The sequence below is a fragment of the Scomber scombrus genome, chromosome 23 (genome assembly GCF_963691925.1).
Source record: "Scomber scombrus chromosome 23, fScoSco1.1, whole genome shotgun sequence".
Taxonomy (NCBI): Eukaryota; Metazoa; Chordata; class Actinopteri; order Scombriformes; family Scombridae; genus Scomber; species Scomber scombrus.
In genome coordinates, this window is record NC_084992.1 from 837,941 (window position 1) to 856,890 (window position 18,950).

Sequence of the window (18,950 nt, forward strand, 5' to 3'; positions counted from 1 at the left end):
GGTCAAACATCTGGAAACACCCAGAATGAAGGAGAGAAGCAGGAAGGAGACGAGGAGGAAGGAGACAAGGATGGAGGAAATCTTGGACTGAAAGTTGGACTGTCTGTTGCTGGGATTCTTCTTGTTGCTGCTGCTGTTGGTTTTGGTGGTTTTATTATGTTCATTATACAGCATCTCTGAACTCTTGATTCTTTCTGCAGCTTTTACAGCAGCTACATGGTCTGAATTAGAACTGAGTCTAAATGTCTAGAACTCAGTTCTTTCATCAGTACTTAAAGAAAGTGGAGAATGTGGTTTTAGTGTAATTAGTGATCCGGCTGCAGCTCCTCCTCTCATCACATCATTTATTCACAATGTGAGAACAGCACTGAACTGTGAAGACAATCAGACACAGCAGTCACACTGTGTCATTAACACTTCCTGTTTGTCATGTGACCCACACTGGCCCATAAAAAGCACTTTGATCTAATTCAATCATTTAGCCTAATAATATGTGTGATGTGGTTTTCCCATAAAAAATGATTATTATCACTTTAAAACCCTTAAATAATCCTTCTGCCTCATTAAAACCCAGAATCTATAATCATGTAAATACATTTAGATGTTTCCTCCTTCACTCTCAGTGTTTGTGATCTGCAGGCTTCAAACTGATACTGGACCATTATTGGCTCCAAACTGGTTGTGATGTCACAAATCCTGCTCATTGGTCCAGTTTTCTATCTTTAGGTCCAGTATTTATCATTAATACAGGAGGGAACACCAGCTCTTCCTCCTCCACCCGTCTCCCACCAAAGGCTCCAGATTTATTCTGTCTTTAAATAATATACATTTCTAAATGTTTCTTTAGTGATAACTTGTTTTTATATGTTTTTTATAATGTGAATGTTTTGACACATTAAAGTTTTTTTTTAAAGGCTTGTTTCCTTTCTATGAATTCAGTCTTTATGAATGTAGACAGTTTGGATTCTCTTCATTTTAAAGTATCTGAATGTCTGAACTTGAACCAGTTGCTGCTCAGCTGTGATTCACTGAGGACAGTTTGTCATTTGATCAGTTTCACTATTTACTGACACCAGTTATTAGTCTGTGCCTTCATTTAGCTGCTATGATAATGAGGCTTTATGCAGAATTACATTACATACAAACTGTGGAACACATTTATTTACATTTTTCTTTATGACCCAAATTCACACAGTTTGTAACATCTGCTTCAATTCATTCATATTTACATCTAAAACTATCTGATACTGTGATGTTTGTTCATATGACTCACTCAGTGCTGGACAGTAACTAAGTACATTTACTACTAAGTACTTTACTGTAGTACAGTTAGAGGTACTAGTACTTTACTGTAGTACAGTTTGAGGTACTTGTACTTTACTGTAGTACAGTTTGAGGTACTTGTACTTTACTGTAGTACAGTTTGAGGTACTAGTACTTTACTGTAGTACAGTTTGAGGTACTTGTACTTTACTGTAGTACAGTTTGAGGTACTAGTACTTTACTGTAGTACAGTTTGAGGTACTTGTACTTTACTGTAGTACAGTTTGAGGTACTTGTACTTTACTGTAGTACAGTTTGAGGTACTAGTACTTTACTGTAGTACAGTTTGAGGTACTTGTACTTTACTGTAGTACAGTTTGAGGTACTTGTACTTTACTGTAGTACAGTTTGAGGTACTAGTACTTTACTGTAGTACAGTTTGAGGTACTTGTACTTTACTGTAGTACAGTTTGAGGTACTAGTACTTTACTGTAGTACAGTTTGAGGTACTTGTACTTTACTGTAGTACAGTTTGAGGTACTTGTACTTTACTGTAGTACAGTTTGAGGTACTAGTACTTTACTGTAGTACAGTTTGAGGTACTTGTACTTTACTGTAGTACAGTTTGAGGTACTTGTACTTTACTGTAGTACAGTTTGAGGTACTTGTACTTTACTGTAGTACAGTTTGAGGTACTTTACTGTAGTATTTCCATGTGATGCTACTTTCTACTCCACTACATTTTACATTTATTTGATCAAACTGATAATATTTCCACAGACTGAAGAAACCTTAGAGACAGTCTACGAGTCATTATGTAACAGGAAGCTGAATAGTAAGTAAAAGTAAAAGTATTTTTTTCTTTTTAAAATGTTACAGAGTAGAAGTATAAATTAACATAAATTACAGTAGAAGTACCTAAAAGTTGTAATGAAATACAGTAAATATACTTTGATATTTTCCTCCAGTTGGTGACAAACATTACATCTTCTACAGTTTATTGTTGAAATATGTTTGAATGATCAGATGTCTGATTAATTTATAATAATGATCATTTATAAGTCAATTATAAGCAGTTCATTTAATGATTAACACAAAATAGTTTATTAATAATTCATACGTCATTAAACAGCTGTCATTATAAACCAGTAGTGTAATACCCAGTATGACCAGCAGGTGGCAGCAAATATTAAAGAGTGATTGATGAGCGCTTAGAACAACAGTGGGGGGTTGTTCCAGGTACTTTACTAACATCAATCAATCTGTTAATGATTACTTGTCAAAACATAACAAACATATATAAAGAATTGTAACTGCAATAAAAAATATTGTAATATCTCCTTATATTTATCTCATTAGTGACACTTTTCATGAACAATTTGCAGGTATTTAACTTTACATTTTTAGGATATTTTACTCAGATGAGGCAATTCTGTACAAATCATTGTTAATTTTATGTGCCAAACAGAGTTTCTTAGTCTACAGTGTTAATGCTGAATGATCACTCAGACAATGAGTTTATCTGGTATTATTATGTCACATTATCTGTTTCAGCCTCCGTCCGCTGGGGGCGCTACAGCTCTCTGCAGTTCCGCCTTCTCACTCTGTTCACTGACAGGAAATACAGTCTGTTGTGTAATATAGTGTGGCTGCCTGTAGGTGTTGAGCCTTGTTTTCATTCAGGAAAAGGAAATATCTGAACATGTTTAAACTGTAAAGAGGAGGTTGAATTATTAATGTGATTTATTCCAAATGTTTGTGTTTTTACGGAAAAGTGATGTTAGCCTCTTCCTCCCTCAGCTTCTGGTTTTAAAATGACCCGAAATGAATAAAATACATCTCTGCATCTACCAAGTTTATATGAATAATCTTAGTATCATAATAAAGGTAACACTTGTGAGATTGAAAGGTCACAACCTTCAGTAAGAAGCGTCTTTGGGTAAATCTGCGTCAGTACTACACTTCAACCACTAGATGGCGACATAGACAGTGTGTTCACATTGATGGCTGGATGGAGCCTGACTGCAATAATCTGGACTGTAGTTATTGTTAACAGCAGGTGTGAGGTTCACTTCATTTATAACAGCTCTGGTTATTCTTACAAGTCTTATGGATTTATATGTTGAAGGGAGAAGGTTATAATATAGTTTAATGTATAAATTAATATCTCTTAATGCTGTCTAGTTATATAATGTTAAAGGAAGCTGTGTGTTCAGACTCAATTTAAATAACATGCACGTCTGTTAAAGGGGTGAATCTATGGAACAAACTTGAGGATGAATTAAAAATGTTGAAATAAATCAGTATGATGAAGAAAATGCTCAAAAATAATGAATTGAATAAGCACAAAAATGTGGTCCAACATCCATTATATGTTATCTTTTGGCGCTTTTCCACTACACAGTTCCAGCACGACTCGACTCGTCTCGGCTTTTTTTGCGTCTCCATCAGGGATAGTACCTGGTACCTGGTACTTTTTTAGTACCTGCTCTGCCGAGGTTCCAAGCGAGCCGAGCCGATACTAAATGTATGTAAACGTCAACAGACTGCCGGCCACTGATTGGTCAGAGAGTCACTGGACGAGTCATGAGCCGTCCCACACAAGAATCAAACCCGGCATTTTAAATACCAACAACAGCGTTACAGAGATCGGTTTCTCTTCTCTTGCTTTGTGTGAGACAGAAAGCCTCATACAGCAGCAAGTACACCATCGCCTCCATGTCCTCCATTGTTTATGTGTTATGTGTCGCATATAAAACGAAGTCACGGCTGGTACCGTACCGAGCCGAGTTGAGTCGTGCTGGAACTGTGTAGTGGAAAAGCGCCATTTGGTTAACAGATGATTCCAGTTATTTATTTTATTTATTTATCTGAAGGGTCGGCATCATTACTGTACTTTATTAGTACATTGTTGTTGGAGAAAGTTGAGTCTGATCTAAGAAGTTTTGACTTCAGTCGACATCTTTGAGGATTTGTTGTCAGTTTTTGTTAAATCTGTTTTTCAGTCTGAGTTTCACTTTTATAACATTTACATATTTCTTGGCAGCAGAAGACTCAAAATAATCTACACGTGTACCTGCTGCACACATTTACTGCACATCTACACTCACAGATCAGTTTATTAGGAACACCTCTGCAATCTAACGCAACACAACAGCTCTGCCATTAATTTTACTTTCTCAAAGCTTATATATGTTCAGGTTTTGTTTCCTAATATTTTATCCATCCAGTAACATGAAGGGGGCAAAATATTAGGGACACCTTTCAATATAAGACACTCCAGTACACCTCCACCCACTATGACCATTATGACCATTATTACCTGTGGTGTTAGATTGTAAAGGTGTTCCTAATAAAGTGCTTGCTGAGTGTAACAGTGTATCCATGGAGATCTTTATTTAAGAGAAGATGAAACAAGTGAAAAGATATTCATAAACCTTACTGAAGTTTTTTACATTTCACTGTTTATTCACTAAATGAATCTGTTTGTTTATCTGTTGCTGCATGAGTGTAATTTAGTGAATACAACATGAACTATATAAACTATATAAATGAATGTACTACTGTCTGAGGGGCTCTGGAGACCAGTAACAGGCCAGCTGGGCGTCAGTGGTTGGACTGGTGTGAAGGTGTGGAGGTCTACCTCAGTGAAGAGTAGACAACCTCTGGCTCTAATGGAGACACTGAACACACACAGTTCAAACAATATGAGACACAGTTGTAGAAAAAACAAGTCTTTTCCAACATCTACTGATGGTAACTACAGTTGGGTTGAGGTCAGGGAAGATCTTGGTAACAGTTCATCTAAAGACAAAGTTTCACTGCAGGTCTGTGATGAGATGTGAACTCTGGACCTGAATTCATGAAGCTTCTCAGAGCAGGAAATCTCTCCTAACTGGACAATAATTCACACATTTCTGGTCCTAGTTTTAGGAGAAGGATTAACTCAGGAAATCACTCCTGCTGATATTTAGCAGCTGCTGAGATGTTTCAATGTTTGATGACAATAAAATCATGAAAAGATCCTTTAGTCCAGTGGTTCCCAACCTAGGGGTGGGGCCCCTCCAAAGGGTCAGCAGATAAATGTGAGGGGTGGTGAGATGATTAATGGGAGAGGAAAGAAGAAACTAAGTTCTGGTACACAAATGTGTTTTTGGTTTATACATACTATTATGTTGTTACTTGCTTGTACATATAGAACCTACACTTTCACAATAAAATGGTGCTATATTCTGCATTTAGAATTTCAGTATTGTTTTTTTGGAAAATTAAAACACATCATCATATTTTGTCCTCTGCAGGTCACAGAGCTGTAAAACAGTGTTGAAGCTTCATAATTGACTCTCTGTCCGACTCTGAAGGGTTTTTAGTGTGAGAATCATTTTCAGCTCAGTTCCTGGAAGCGTTTCTGAGAATCTCGATGAATAAAGATCCAGATCTCATCACACATCAACCCACCAACTCTGACCGCCACACCGCTGCTTTCCACCTCGCTACGTAAACACTACTTCCTGTGTCGTCTGTAGATGCTGGTGTTTGTCTTATTAGTTAGAGGTGAACTGTCCAACATGAACAATACAAGTGACAGAAAGCATGTAATATAAATTCATATGTTGTTCATACAGCAGAAATAGTTGATGTATAACTTCTGCTTCCACTATAGTTGTAACTGATTGTCTTAAATGATAACAGTTAGAAGAATGAGCCTTAAAATTATATCTGGTAATTCACAAAAAATATGCCAACATTTCATTTCAAAAGTATTTGTTAATAGTTGTGTAACTAGAGTCTATTTTTAACCCGAAACTAGAACTGGTTTAGAGGTATTTAGTATGTGGTCAGACTATGGTTAGCTTACCTTAGCATAAAGACTGGAAACAGAGGGAAACAGTTAGCCTGACTCTGTTCAAGGTGCAGAAATAAAGACAGAAGAGCAGCTTTACCTCTCTTCCTGTTTGATTTGACGACTATTTGTCCATAAGTGACGTCTTCTGTTGTTTTCACCGCTGAGTAAACTGCAGCTGGATCATTCTCTGGAAGATAAAACACATTCATATTTACCAGTACTGTCAGCATACATTTAAAATACATCAGAATATTTAGAAGTTTCATGTAGCATTATATTCAGATTTAAGAGCCACTACAAAGCAGATGGTTTATTTTCTATCTTCCTAACACAACTTCTTTGAAAATGACCAAGTGTAAGTGGAAAGTTTTGATGTGAAACAGGAAACTGGACGACCTCAGAGCTGCTCGCTGCTATTAAAACACGTTTGCACTTTAACCACAAGGTACAAAACAAACCCATTGTCACCCATCAATCACACCGTAGTGAGAAACCTCAGCAGCAGCATACTTCACTTCACTGGAATCAACAACAAGAAGTGGTTTTATATGCAGTGTTAAGATATATTAGTTAATATTCATTTCTACCAATAAAAGTCAATATTACATTAATTTATAGTCATTTCTACCAATAAGACGCCTAGTTATATTAGTTTATATCCTAACCACAAACTCATGCTAAGATTTTCTTTTTAATTATCCTTTTTTTCCCTCTTTGTATAATTTTTAATCTCTGTTGTTCAAAAACTGGAAAAACCACTCCATTGAGCCAATCCGCTGTACTGGGTGATATATTCCTTAATTAACTGCTAAATACATTACTGATAGTACTACTGATGGAAGTATACTAATAAATATCGACGGCTACCACTGCAGTACACAAATACTATTCAGACTTATTTATGCCACTGCAATTAATAATTATACTACTTTTGTTGAGTTTTATAAAAGAACATAATACAATATAATAAATTATAACAGTAAAGTTTTTGAAGTACAATTTACAGTTTGACAGTTATTTCTTCTTAACACCACTGCTGCTGACACATTGATTTATGTGGGTGTTTTGTTTTGTTGTTTTTTTACCACAGAGCTACGAACATTTATAAAAAGAAGCTGTTCACCACAAGAGAAACATGTCGATTTGTCAGCACGTCACACAAATTATAAGATTTTTAACTTTAAAAATGTGTATTAGTGTAAATCCTAAGATGCATGAATTGAGTGTATGGGTGTTTGTTAATGTGCACATGTATGTATGAACTGTTTAGAGTTTGTTTTGCAGACTTTGCTCTGCAGGACCAACTGTCTGTATCAGAAACAGGAAGCTGGACGACCACAAAGCTGCTTCTGTTAACTGATTCACCAGAAAGCACAAAACACACCGACAGCACCTCACACTCATCAACCCAAACAGACCCAAAGGAAGATCAAAGGAAATGAAATATGTTTTATCATGAAAACATATTAAAGGTTCATGTAAATGTAATATTAAAAGGTTGATGGTAATGTACATCAATGTATGAAAATGTAAAAAGATAAAAATGTGATTGTAAAATATTAAACTACTGATGAGGTTATATCAGTTTTTAACCTTCGTGTCGTCCTCCCGGGTCAAATTGACCCCTTCTTTCCTCCCTTCCTTCCCTCCTTCCTCCCTTCTTCCTTCCTCCCTTCCTTCCCTCTTCCATCCTTCCTTCCTTTCCTCCCTTCCTTCCCTCCTTCCTCCCTTAATTCCCTCCTTTCCTTCCTTCTTCCTTCCTCCCTTCCTTCCTCCCTCCTTTCCTTCCTTCCTTCTTCCTCCCTTACTTCCTTCTTCCTCCCTTCACTTCCTTCTTTCCATCCTTCTTCCTCCCTTCACTTCCTTCTTTCCTTCCTTCTTCCTCCCTTCACTTCCTTCTTCCTCCCTTCCTTCCTTCCTTGACTCGAGGACAACAGGAGGGTTAATGGAACAAAAAAGCTCCCAGGATTCACTAATCACTATAACCAAAAATATAAATTTGATGCAGCTTACACTATATTTAATTCTAAATGATTGGTCAGCACACATTCATAAGATACACACAGATACAGGTTGACAACATAGCAGCAGGATATAGACAGATTGTTATTTAACACATTACCTCTATTCTGTCTGATCGGCTGTTGTTGGTGACGCAATATTTTGATGTCACTGTACGTGATGTCGTCTTCTCCAACTTCTAATTCAGCAGCTGCAATGAAAAACAATAATATGATAACATAAGAATCTTAATGTAAATTTGTAAATATTTTAATAGGAAGTGAAATATTTAGTGTAAATCTGTCCGACCTTCATGTTTCCTCTGAACACATCGTCTCACCAGTAGAACCAGTAGAACCAGTGAAACCAGACCACAGACAGGTGGAACAGACCACAGCACAGAGAGATGAGGAGAGGAGGATGATGAAGGAGGAGATGTGGAGGGGAGGGGAGGTGGAGATGTGGTGGGGGGTTTCTCTAAAAGGAAGCAAAGCTAATTATTAAAAGCTCATATATTTATAAATGGACACATTCACTCATTTCAATGAAAGTACGACGATTACTGAGATTGATGCAGTTTGTTAGAACCATATTGTTCATTCATGTTGTTTATTTGTTTTTCAGGTTTTGAAGCTGAATTCAAACCTGCACATAAACACATAATATGTATAAAGACTATCTTCCTCACCTGTGACAGAGATCCAGCTGGATGGAGACTCTCCATGACTGCTGATGTAACACTTGTAGAAGCCTTCATCAGACTTGGAAACATGGTGGATGGTCATGTGACCTGCAGGCTCAGTCCTGATGAGGGAGCCATCTTTATAGAAATCAGCTGGGAGGTCGGAGGTCTTTGTTTTACAGTGCAGAGTGACATCATCTCCCTCCATCACAGGGAGGACAGGACTCTGCAGGATCACTGATCCACCTCAACACAGAGACAAACTACAGCATTTCATCATTTACACTCAGCTTCATCAATACTAACTCCACAGTCTGATCTTACCAGTGACAGTGATGTTGATGCTGTTACTGGTTGCTCCCTCTCTGGACTCACACCAGTAAACTCCACTGTCTGTGGGAAGGGTTACAATGATGTTACAGGAGGAACCAGTTGATTCTCCCCAGTCATCACACTCCTTCCTGGTGTCTCTGGTTGTGTTCCTCCTCAGCTTCCATCCAGCAGAGCTGTCGTCCTCCTCACAGCTCAGAGAGACAAACTGACCTTTAAACATCTGAGAGCTGCTGGGACTCACAGTCAGAAAGGCTGAGAGGGCTGAAATGACAAACTGGTGATCATTCACATTTTTGTCAAAACAGCTCACAAAGTCTCAGAAAAAAGTCATTTTGACCAAACGTAAATGTAAATCAAGCTTTATGTATAGAACACTTTTCACAAACAGGGTTACAAAGTGCTTCACAGTTACAAAAAAGACAATAAAAAGCATTTGGATAAACAATCACCACAAACAAGCAAAAATCAAGCTTTCCAACTCTGTCAGACTTCCAGCTCTGTGCTCAGCTCTAACTTTCCTCTCAGGGTGTCTCAGACAGAATCAGTGACTTTCAGACTGTGATAGAAGAAGTTTACTAACCTCGGTTTGTTGTGCAGCACAGCAGTGAGCTCAGAACTGAAGAGAAATGACACAAAGAGCTCAACTTTAGAAACCATAGAAACCCAGACTCATTCCGGACCAAAGCTCTGATCACATATTAACCTTTAGTTAAAGTGAAATGGAGGTAATGTAATTATAAGTGTAGCACATTTTCTAATTCAGTCCACAGTATCAGGAACATTTGGAGACATTTTCTGGACTAGACTTGACCCTTACTTCTGTCGGACGGTGGTTTGGAGTTATTATCCTAACGTCTACTGCCTTAGAGAGTGTGTGGATCATGAGGTATGTAGATGAGCTAAAGAAAGGGTTAATCCTCTCATATAAAGCTGTGTTCCTAATCTTTAGAGAAAGGACTGAACAACATGCTTTCTCTCCAAAAAAACAATATAATTGTGTTTTTGTATTTAGCTTCAATGTGTCAAACCAGCTCAGAGAAAAAAGGGCCGTTGTGTGTTTTTACAACTGCCTCAACAATCAACAATGTTTAATGGGTTTTTATGTCCATCTGTGTTTTTTGAGCAATGCAAACATTTCCATGACAGAAACCATCTGGATCACCATCCTTTAAGTTATTGTTGACCTTTTTCTCATTGCAGCTAAATTATGTTTTTGCCACCACATTAGCAGAAATGTACCTGCCAGAAACTGTGAGCAGTCAGGTGATTGGTTCACAGTGCCCATGGGTTTTAGCTGCCTGTGAGGTCATTAGTTCAAGTCCACGGCGGGACTGTGCTTGTTTATATACGTAATTTAAATAACAAGAGCACATTTCTCCTTCCTACCTTCCTACCCGCTGCAATACAACTGTACAATGCCTCACTTACATAAATGCACCCTGACTGTAACTACTTTACATGCACTTTACCTATGTATTTATTGTGCCTTTACATGCACTTTTATCTATATACCATTGTGCTTTTATACTGGGTTCTAGCAATGCTGAGGGTGGGAGGGTGTGTTTTTGTGTTTTTATATTCTTAGGTATTTTGTGTGATTTCTATGTTTGTTGTCTTTGTGCCATGTATTGCTGCTTGGACATTTTAAATTTCCCCTCGGGGATTAATAAAGTAAAATCTATCTAATCTATCTACATTTACACCATTCTCAGAATACCACAACATCACTCTGACTGTCCAAGATAGAAAAATTGCAGCTATTGATTTAATTTAATCCTGCTGACTCAAACAAATACTTTGGGTTAAATGTTGAAAATTAATCTTGAACAAAAGCCTGTCAGTTCAGTTATTTACGGCCCAGTTTCCTCTGAAAGCACCTCGACACTTTCAACAACACAGCAGACATGTTTTTAAAAAAAAAGTTAATGAAACACACAAACACAAACATTATACTTACAGAGCAGAGACTGCAGAGAGGTTTCCATCATTTTCCTGCTCAATGATTTGTGTTCAACAACAACTTACATTTCAACCACATAAAGCCCGCCCTCTTCCTCTTCTGCTGGTACTGAGACACTGAAATAATACTGCAGCTTAATATAACAGAGAAAAGGTAGAAATCATGTCACACATAAAACTATCTATAAATGATATTTAAAAAACTCTGTATAACTGTGTAACTGTTAAAACATCTGTATATGTGTCTGTAATGGATATGGACCATTTAAATCAGGGATGTCCAAACTACTTCATAAAAGGTTTGTGTGTCTGCAGGACTTCATTCCAACCAAGCAGGAGCACACCAGACTCGACTCATTTAATCAACTGATCTCAGTCTTCAGACAGTTGATTGGTTGAATTGACCGGTTGGAACAAAAACCTGCAGGTACACAGCCCTTTATGGAATAGTTTAGATATGCCGGATTTCAATGATTGAGAGACTTGTGATTTTTCTTGTACTGCCAACTGACTCCCATTAAAATAAAGCTTGATTTCTCTCTTGAAACACTGAGTCAGCCATGTTTTACAACAGGGTTCAAATTACCCTGAAAGCTAACTTTGAGGTTTTAGATTTAGATTTTCTGAACATTAAGGTTCCTGAAATAAATAATAATAGTAAAAATGTGTCACTGTTGTGTTTATTCACTCATTACATCCCAGTTCCTGAATAATTGTGTGATGGTATGCTCAAATAACCATGGTTACGACACCACGTTCAAGTAGTAAATAGTGTCTCTGTTGTTTTTCACAGTAACCATGCAGCTGTCCATGAATGTGACATATAAAAGATGGCTCACCTGAAAGCCACAGAGTAATTCAAACCCTGTTTTTAAGTAAGATATGTGGTCTCAATCTATACATTCAGGCCCTTTAATAAGTGTACTGGCAGTCATGTATTATTTTTAGTAGAGATGATAACAAATATAGCCTCATCCATAACTTAAAAAAGGCTTTTTAACTTTTTATTTATAGTTCACCTTGTTGACCACTAGGTGATGCGTGTGGTAAACATGCTGGGCTGTAAATAAACAGTATAATATATTATAGTGATATAATAAACACTATCAGGACAAACTGATAAATGTCACCTATGCTGACCACAACATGAAGGTTTCTGTCTGAACAGTGTTGACAGTTGGACGTCCTGATCTGCAGCTCAGGTCACACTGATGCTGGTTCTCATGCATGTGGTCCAGCTGAAGGGAAATAAAGAGCAACATGAGTGTCTGTCAGCGTCTGTGTTTTTAACCACAAAAACATGATCTATAACACTACCCTTCCTTCATAGGTCTTGTGTTTTTGAGCCCTTTGTTTAGCTGATTGAGAGACCAATGAGACAAAACCTTACAATTATGCATTTATTTATTGAGGAAAATCATCCAATGTTACGTATTTGTATGTAGCAAAAGGATGTGAACCTCTGGGATTATCAATTAATTTGAAGGGGAACTTAGAGTCAGGTGTTTTAATCGATGGGATAACAGTCATGTGTGAGTCTGGGAGGCCGTGCTTTACTGAAAGAAGAGAAATTGAGGTCTTTTTTTATCACAGTCTGAGCTTCACAACACTGGTTTGTTAGAACCAGTGTTGTTAGATGAAGAGTTGATGATGCTCACCAGGCTGGAAAGAGTTACAAAACCATTTCTACAGAGTTTTAACTTCAGCAGATTGTAACAGACTCTCTTTAAAAGGCCTAAAACGTTCTATTCAGGAAGACTTTCCCTCTTAACTATTATTTTCTTTATGTTGTGTGTGGTTAGTTTTAATGCTGTAGTAGATTCAGTTTGGTTCCAAACATGAGATTTGTTGACAAGAAGAAAAATATAGAAAATCACCAGAATGATTCTTTTAAGCCCTAAAAGTGCTGACTGCAGTCTTGAAATAGTAGTACTGGTGAAGTACCAGTAATACCAGTATAGGTACAGTACATCTGTTTCTGTATTGAAATACAATGTTTATGTGTCTAGTTTAAGTAGTGAGGAGATGTGAAGGGCTTCTTCTTCTTCACTGACATCTTGTGTCTTATAAGTGAAACTGCCTCTGTTACGCTACAACATGAAAACAGGCCCAAGCAGCCACAAGGACAAACCAAGCTCAATGTGACATAAAGTGGGTGTATGCTACAATTTTAAATGAGGTAAGTTAAGTCAGTGGAGTGGTGCATTAAAACTTAAGCACTGACTCGGGTAGCAGTTTTCTCCCATGCCGCTTCTCTCTCCTGGAATACCCCCCAGGTGTTTCCAAATGGCTGAGACGATAATTCACCTCAGGCCAAACTCTTTATCATCAACACGTGTAAGCAACTAGGAGTCAAACAAAAACTGAATTATGACTGATAATCTATCATAAAAACAAACCAGGACCTTTATCCCCACCCTACTGGCAGCGAGTCAACAGACCTTGACTGGGAGGATCTCTTTAAAAGCTGCTCTATGAAACACTCTCTCACACTTGCAAAGCAGCTTCACAGGATCCAAGGAGAAAACTTCAATTCAAATGGGAATTGGTAAGTCAAATAAAATCTGGGATTGATTGACCAAATTAAATGTAGTATTCCTTTAACACACGTTTTTGTTGTTGTTTGTTTGTTTTTTTTAGCTGTTTTCTCCTTGTTTACCTTGTGAATGGGAGCTGTTGAGAGCCATGTCTGTGTCACTCAACACTGTGCTGTTCCTGTTCATTTGTGAACTGCTGTCTGCCTCCGCTGGTAAGATGCTCTTGTGAATGTATGTGTGAAGTGTGTACAGGTGTATGTGAAGTGTGTACAGGTGTGTGTGTGTATGTGTATGTGAAGTGTGTACAGGGGTATGTGTTCTCATAGGTGAGCAATAACTGAGTCACACTCATTTGGATATTTCTGTTAATTGTTTTTTAGGTCCTCAGCTTCACCAGGTAACAGCACAGCCTGGACAGACTGTCACTCTGTCATGTGAAGCTCCAAACAGTGTGATCATAGCAGCTGTCGAGTGGACCAGACCCGACCTCCAGAAGTATGTCTACTTCCAGCGTGGCAGACGCCCCCTGACACAAGACCAGGATCCATCTTATGTCGACCGGGTGCAGCTGATCGGTCGGATGGAGGATGGTGACCTGTCTCTGATTCTGAAGAACGTGACCAGCAACGACAAAGGAACATACGAGTGTCGCTATAAGCAGATTGAAAGGGGACGCTGGAGGAGAGCTGCTGCTATTAACAATAAACCTGCCAGCGTCTTTGAGCTGCATGTTGAAGGTGAGTTTGTTGATGTGAGAAATGGATTCTGTTCTAATTTTCAGTCATCATATACAGTTTGAGTATTTTTACATCAGTATAGAAAGAACTGTGAGGGAAATAAAACCCTTCAACATAAAAATGTGTAACTGTCCAAATACTTCTGGACTGTACCTGACAGCTGATACCTCACACCTGTTTCTGCTCTGCAGGTCCAACAGATGGAAGCTCAAAGTCTGGAGATTCTGGAGTAATTCTGCCAGTTACACTGATCGTCCTCACTGCTCTTATTAGTCTTGTTGGTCTCGCTGGTCTTGCTGGTCTTGTGATCTACAAGAAGCGTAAAGCACGTTCAGAGAATAAATCAGACCTGCCTGTTGATGATCCAGATGTTCTTCAGCAGCTGCAAGAGAATGAAACGGGTCAGAAACACATCACTCTTAACACAGCTGACATTCAGGTATAAAAAACAGAAATAGAAACTGAATAATGTCATTCAAAAGTCTATTTTAAAAAGTTATTTCAGTTATGTTCAGGGCCATAAGTACCCACCCAGCATGTCCATGTGGGCCAAATAAGGGTTAAATTTGGGTTGCAATATGGGCCCCACCTTCAGCCCCTGGTAGGGTCTCCCATGGCAGATTGGTCCCAGGTGATGAGTGACACTAAGAGATCCAAGAGAAGTGACTATTAAGTTACTATTGAGCCCTGAACCAAACCCTCAGCTGATTGGTCAGATTCTTCAGAGTCTAGTTTAAAACATTTAAAAAAACAGAAAACAGCTCTATTGTCCACCAATGTGTTGATGAACTGTCCGTCTGACAATGACGGAGCTTTGTTCATCCCAAAGAGAAAAATCATTGAGACAAAATGTAAAAGAAACAAAACTTAAAAAAGGACGAGAGACAAGAAATGCAGCTCAAATTGTTTTATAGCAGAATAAATGACATCCACCAAGTCCTTCACATTAAAAGGAGCATAACAATGTAAAAAAGAAAGAAAGAACATTAACGTAATAAAACATGGAAAATAAAAATAGTAAGAATAATAAAATAATAAAAAACGTAAATATGAAAAGTGCAGTGTGATGTTTTATAAGTAATGATAAAAAGGTATTGAATTAAAAAAAATAATTAAACAGCAAAACTTCATATTGTTCACAATGAATTTCAATGCTCAACTGTTTGAATGTATTATGACTGATGTAAATATCTATTTTATATAGATAATAAATAATAATATTCTCTTAAAACAGTTTGTCTTCTCTTTTATTTACATACATTAATATGACTCAAAACATTCAGATAATTCTGCAGGTGAAGTTTTTACACATTTGTTCTGCAGAAATTTTCTTCACATTGTTTGTTAAAGTTCTCCATGGACAAAAAGGTCATATTTCATAATAACTGAATATATATGTTCATTCTTATATGTAGTTTTATAATGTGACAGGATTCAGGTGGTAAGTTTCTTTTCTGCAGAAGCGAATCCAGAAAATGATTTCTCAGAATCTCTCTGAGCCGTTGACCCATGTATCCATATCTTATCTTACCTGTAAATAAAACTGAGACAACACAGCTATTCATTATTTCCAGGACAAGGTGCAGTTTGAACCTTTATATCTAGTGATAAATCATAATCAAAGGCGGTTTTTGTTGACTTTTGAATGTCATACAGAAACTAAACATGGTTTATGGTCTTTACCTGTAACTGGGAAGTTTACTGGCCTCTCCACCATCTGAGTATCATATTACCAGTATTAGAGTCATAATACCCCTGTGATGAAGTCATATGATGATGTACAGTCCATAAAAGTAAAACAGAAGAGGAGACAATGGTCAGTCTGGTGTTAAGGTCCAACACACAGATCCTGTTTGACACTCAGCAGAGATATTTCCTGTTTCAGCTGCTTTAACATGTGACTCTTTATAATAATCACAGTTTTAAACAACTGCTAAAAACTTTCAGTCTCCTCTCGACTGTCATTTAGGAGCTTTCTATCATCACTGTATCCCAAATCTACTACACACTCATTGAGAGCAGTTGTTGTGTCTGTAGTGAACTGTTGGTGAACACTAATGTCCCACAATGCAATGTGCAGCACGAACACATTTAACTAAACCATGTTGGCAGAGCCTCCACAGATGGTTATCAAATTATATTAACATTGTGCTCTGAATGAGGTCCAAGGTTCAGTTTTATTGCTGTTGTACAACACAGGGTTGCACAGTGAAAAGCAACGTTGCACACACACAAAATGTATTGAGTCATATTGAAATACTTTAAACTATCAATCAAATAGAACAAAGTGTATAAAGAGTAGCACTAAAGGAAGAAATAGAAGAAAAAGCATTTAAAATTAGATCTACATATAAATTGTAGATAGATATTTAAAGGGGTAGGACAAAGCTGATGGTTTATAATGTGCATAAGAAGCTCAAAAGTAGCAGTTGCAGGTTGGTTCTAGTTTACTATGAAACTAAAGCAGAATACTGTGATGTGATGTATTTACTGTGCAGAATGAGTCTGGATCTGTGTCTTTCTCAGAGGAACCATCATTGATTAGTTTGCTAGTTACTGATCAATACTTCCTGTATCAGAACATTCTGATCAAACTTAAAGTATTTAATTGGTCTAGAGCTGCATGGATTCTGTGTTGTGTCTCTTTCTCTGTGATCAGTCGCTGTGGATCATTGAAACTCTATTTATCATGTCAACATCATGTTTGATGTGCCACCTGCTGACGGTTTAGTGTCATGACAGTCATGTTGTGTTTACTGTGTGAATAACAAGAATCCCATCAGTGTATCGTATCATAACTTTGATAAGAATAAACTTGATTTTAAAGGATATGTCTGGTGATGTTCTATATTTGTCTTCATGTTTGGATCCAAACCAACAATGAACTGATCTACTAACAAGTATTGTATATGTATCAAAGTCTGATATGTCTTATTCCTCCATTGTTGTCCAAAAACTATTAAAAACACATCAGTGAGTCACATCGCTGCACTGAGTGACATGTTCCTTCATTGTGAAGAGTTTGGTAATGTTAGTTTTTTTAGAAATGGCTCCAAAGACTAATAACTGATCATGTTTTCTGACTCTGAGTAGTTCTGTTTTAGGCAGACACCACTGACCATGTGCAGTAACGTTGCTCTGCTGCTTCACTGGCTTGATGTGCTACAGATCGATAGATAGATGTAAACTTTATTGATCCCCTTGGGGAAATTTAGGGTCCAGCAGCTTAATACACAAAGACATCAAAGAACAATATACTAAAAACATTAAATACAAAATAATAAATACTATATAAGAAGAAAAACTAAATACTAAAATAAGAACAACAAGGTCTGAGGATGAGGCTGTGTGATAAAGTGCAGAAATAAAATCAGATCACAACCTTTTGAACATAAAATCAACAATTCTAAAATACAGAAAACAACATTAATCAGCCTTTCTGGACCAAAGTTAACATATATATCAAACTCTACATGAATGCAGACCATGTTATCTACTGTAAGATGAACATGTGACCTGACCACTTATATCTGAGGGTGACATCAGTGATGCATTTCAGCAGCCAAAGGGCGATACCGACCAAGCAGTAGTCAATGCAATGCACCAAGCAGTGTATGTGTCTCTTAAGCCATTCCAGAGACGTGAAGTCAGTTTTATTCACCGATGCTTAGTGTGGAAGTAAATAAAATACCAGTAGTTGTCGATGGAGTAGGGCGGCGTGCGACTGTCCTCTTGTGTTGTTTTGGCAGATCTCGACAACAGATGTGAATCAAATTCGGGGAAGTCCTTGTCAAAGGAAAGATGGTTTTAAAACACAAGTGTCGAAAAGATATATAGCCTTAAACCGGATAAAAACGAGGTGGAAAGTAGGTTTTCAGGTAGAGTTTTTGGCGGGTACACAAAGACGCCGGCGCATAGCAATGACGTCACTGTACCACCAGTATGTTTACTGGCTGTTATATAAATAATAATATATGAACTATAGACTTATATAAGTGTATATGTCTATGAAATAAACTAGCTGCTACTGTCAGGCTGTGTATAGCACTTCTTCTTCTCTCGTCATTTTCACAACTCGTCTCTTACTGGCTCTACAGCACCACCTGGTGGCGGAATTTATACAACGCTTTACTCATGAATTGACCACCTGCAATGTAAATTTGTTTGTTTGTAAAAATGTCCACAAATACTTAATAGCAGGCTGTTGTTCAATATTAATTTTCAGTATTTAAATCAAAACACAAACACAGGTTCTACTTCCTGTGCAGAGACTGCAGAGAGGTTTCCATCATTTTCCTGTTTTATTATGTTTCTGTCAGCATGTAAAATCCGTCCTCTTCCTCTTCTGCTGCTACTGACACGCTGCTGTAACACTGCTGCTGGTTTCAAATCATTAAAAACTATGATAAATAATAATAATGAAATATATTTTAAAAAGCAAGAATGATTAAATTTAATCATAATAATATATTTTTAATAATAATTGATTCAACCAACATGTAAAAGCACATTGACTTGTTCTAAAAAGCACAGTAAAATGAATTTAATGGATCCTCAAACAACACAGTGGTGACTCAAAGTGGAGGAAAATC

General features: G+C 37.4%; 1 protein-coding gene across 1 annotated transcript in view; it reads left to right on the forward strand.

The window, feature by feature from the left end:
* Positions 1 to 18,950, forward strand: part of LOC134006258 (uncharacterized) — a 232,030-nt gene that overhangs the window by 89,504 nt on the left and 123,576 nt on the right. The window contains exons 4-8 of the mRNA XM_062445345.1: positions 2 to 145; positions 13,589 to 13,632; positions 13,725 to 13,833; positions 14,002 to 14,358; positions 14,550 to 14,862. Of these exons, the coding sequence (XP_062301329.1) occupies positions 2 to 145; positions 13,589 to 13,632; positions 13,725 to 13,833; positions 14,002 to 14,358; positions 14,550 to 14,803 (908 nt within the window). The 3' untranslated portion in view covers positions 14,804 to 14,862. The remainder of the gene's footprint in view (position 1; positions 146 to 13,588; positions 13,633 to 13,724; positions 13,834 to 14,001; positions 14,359 to 14,549; positions 14,863 to 18,950) is intronic.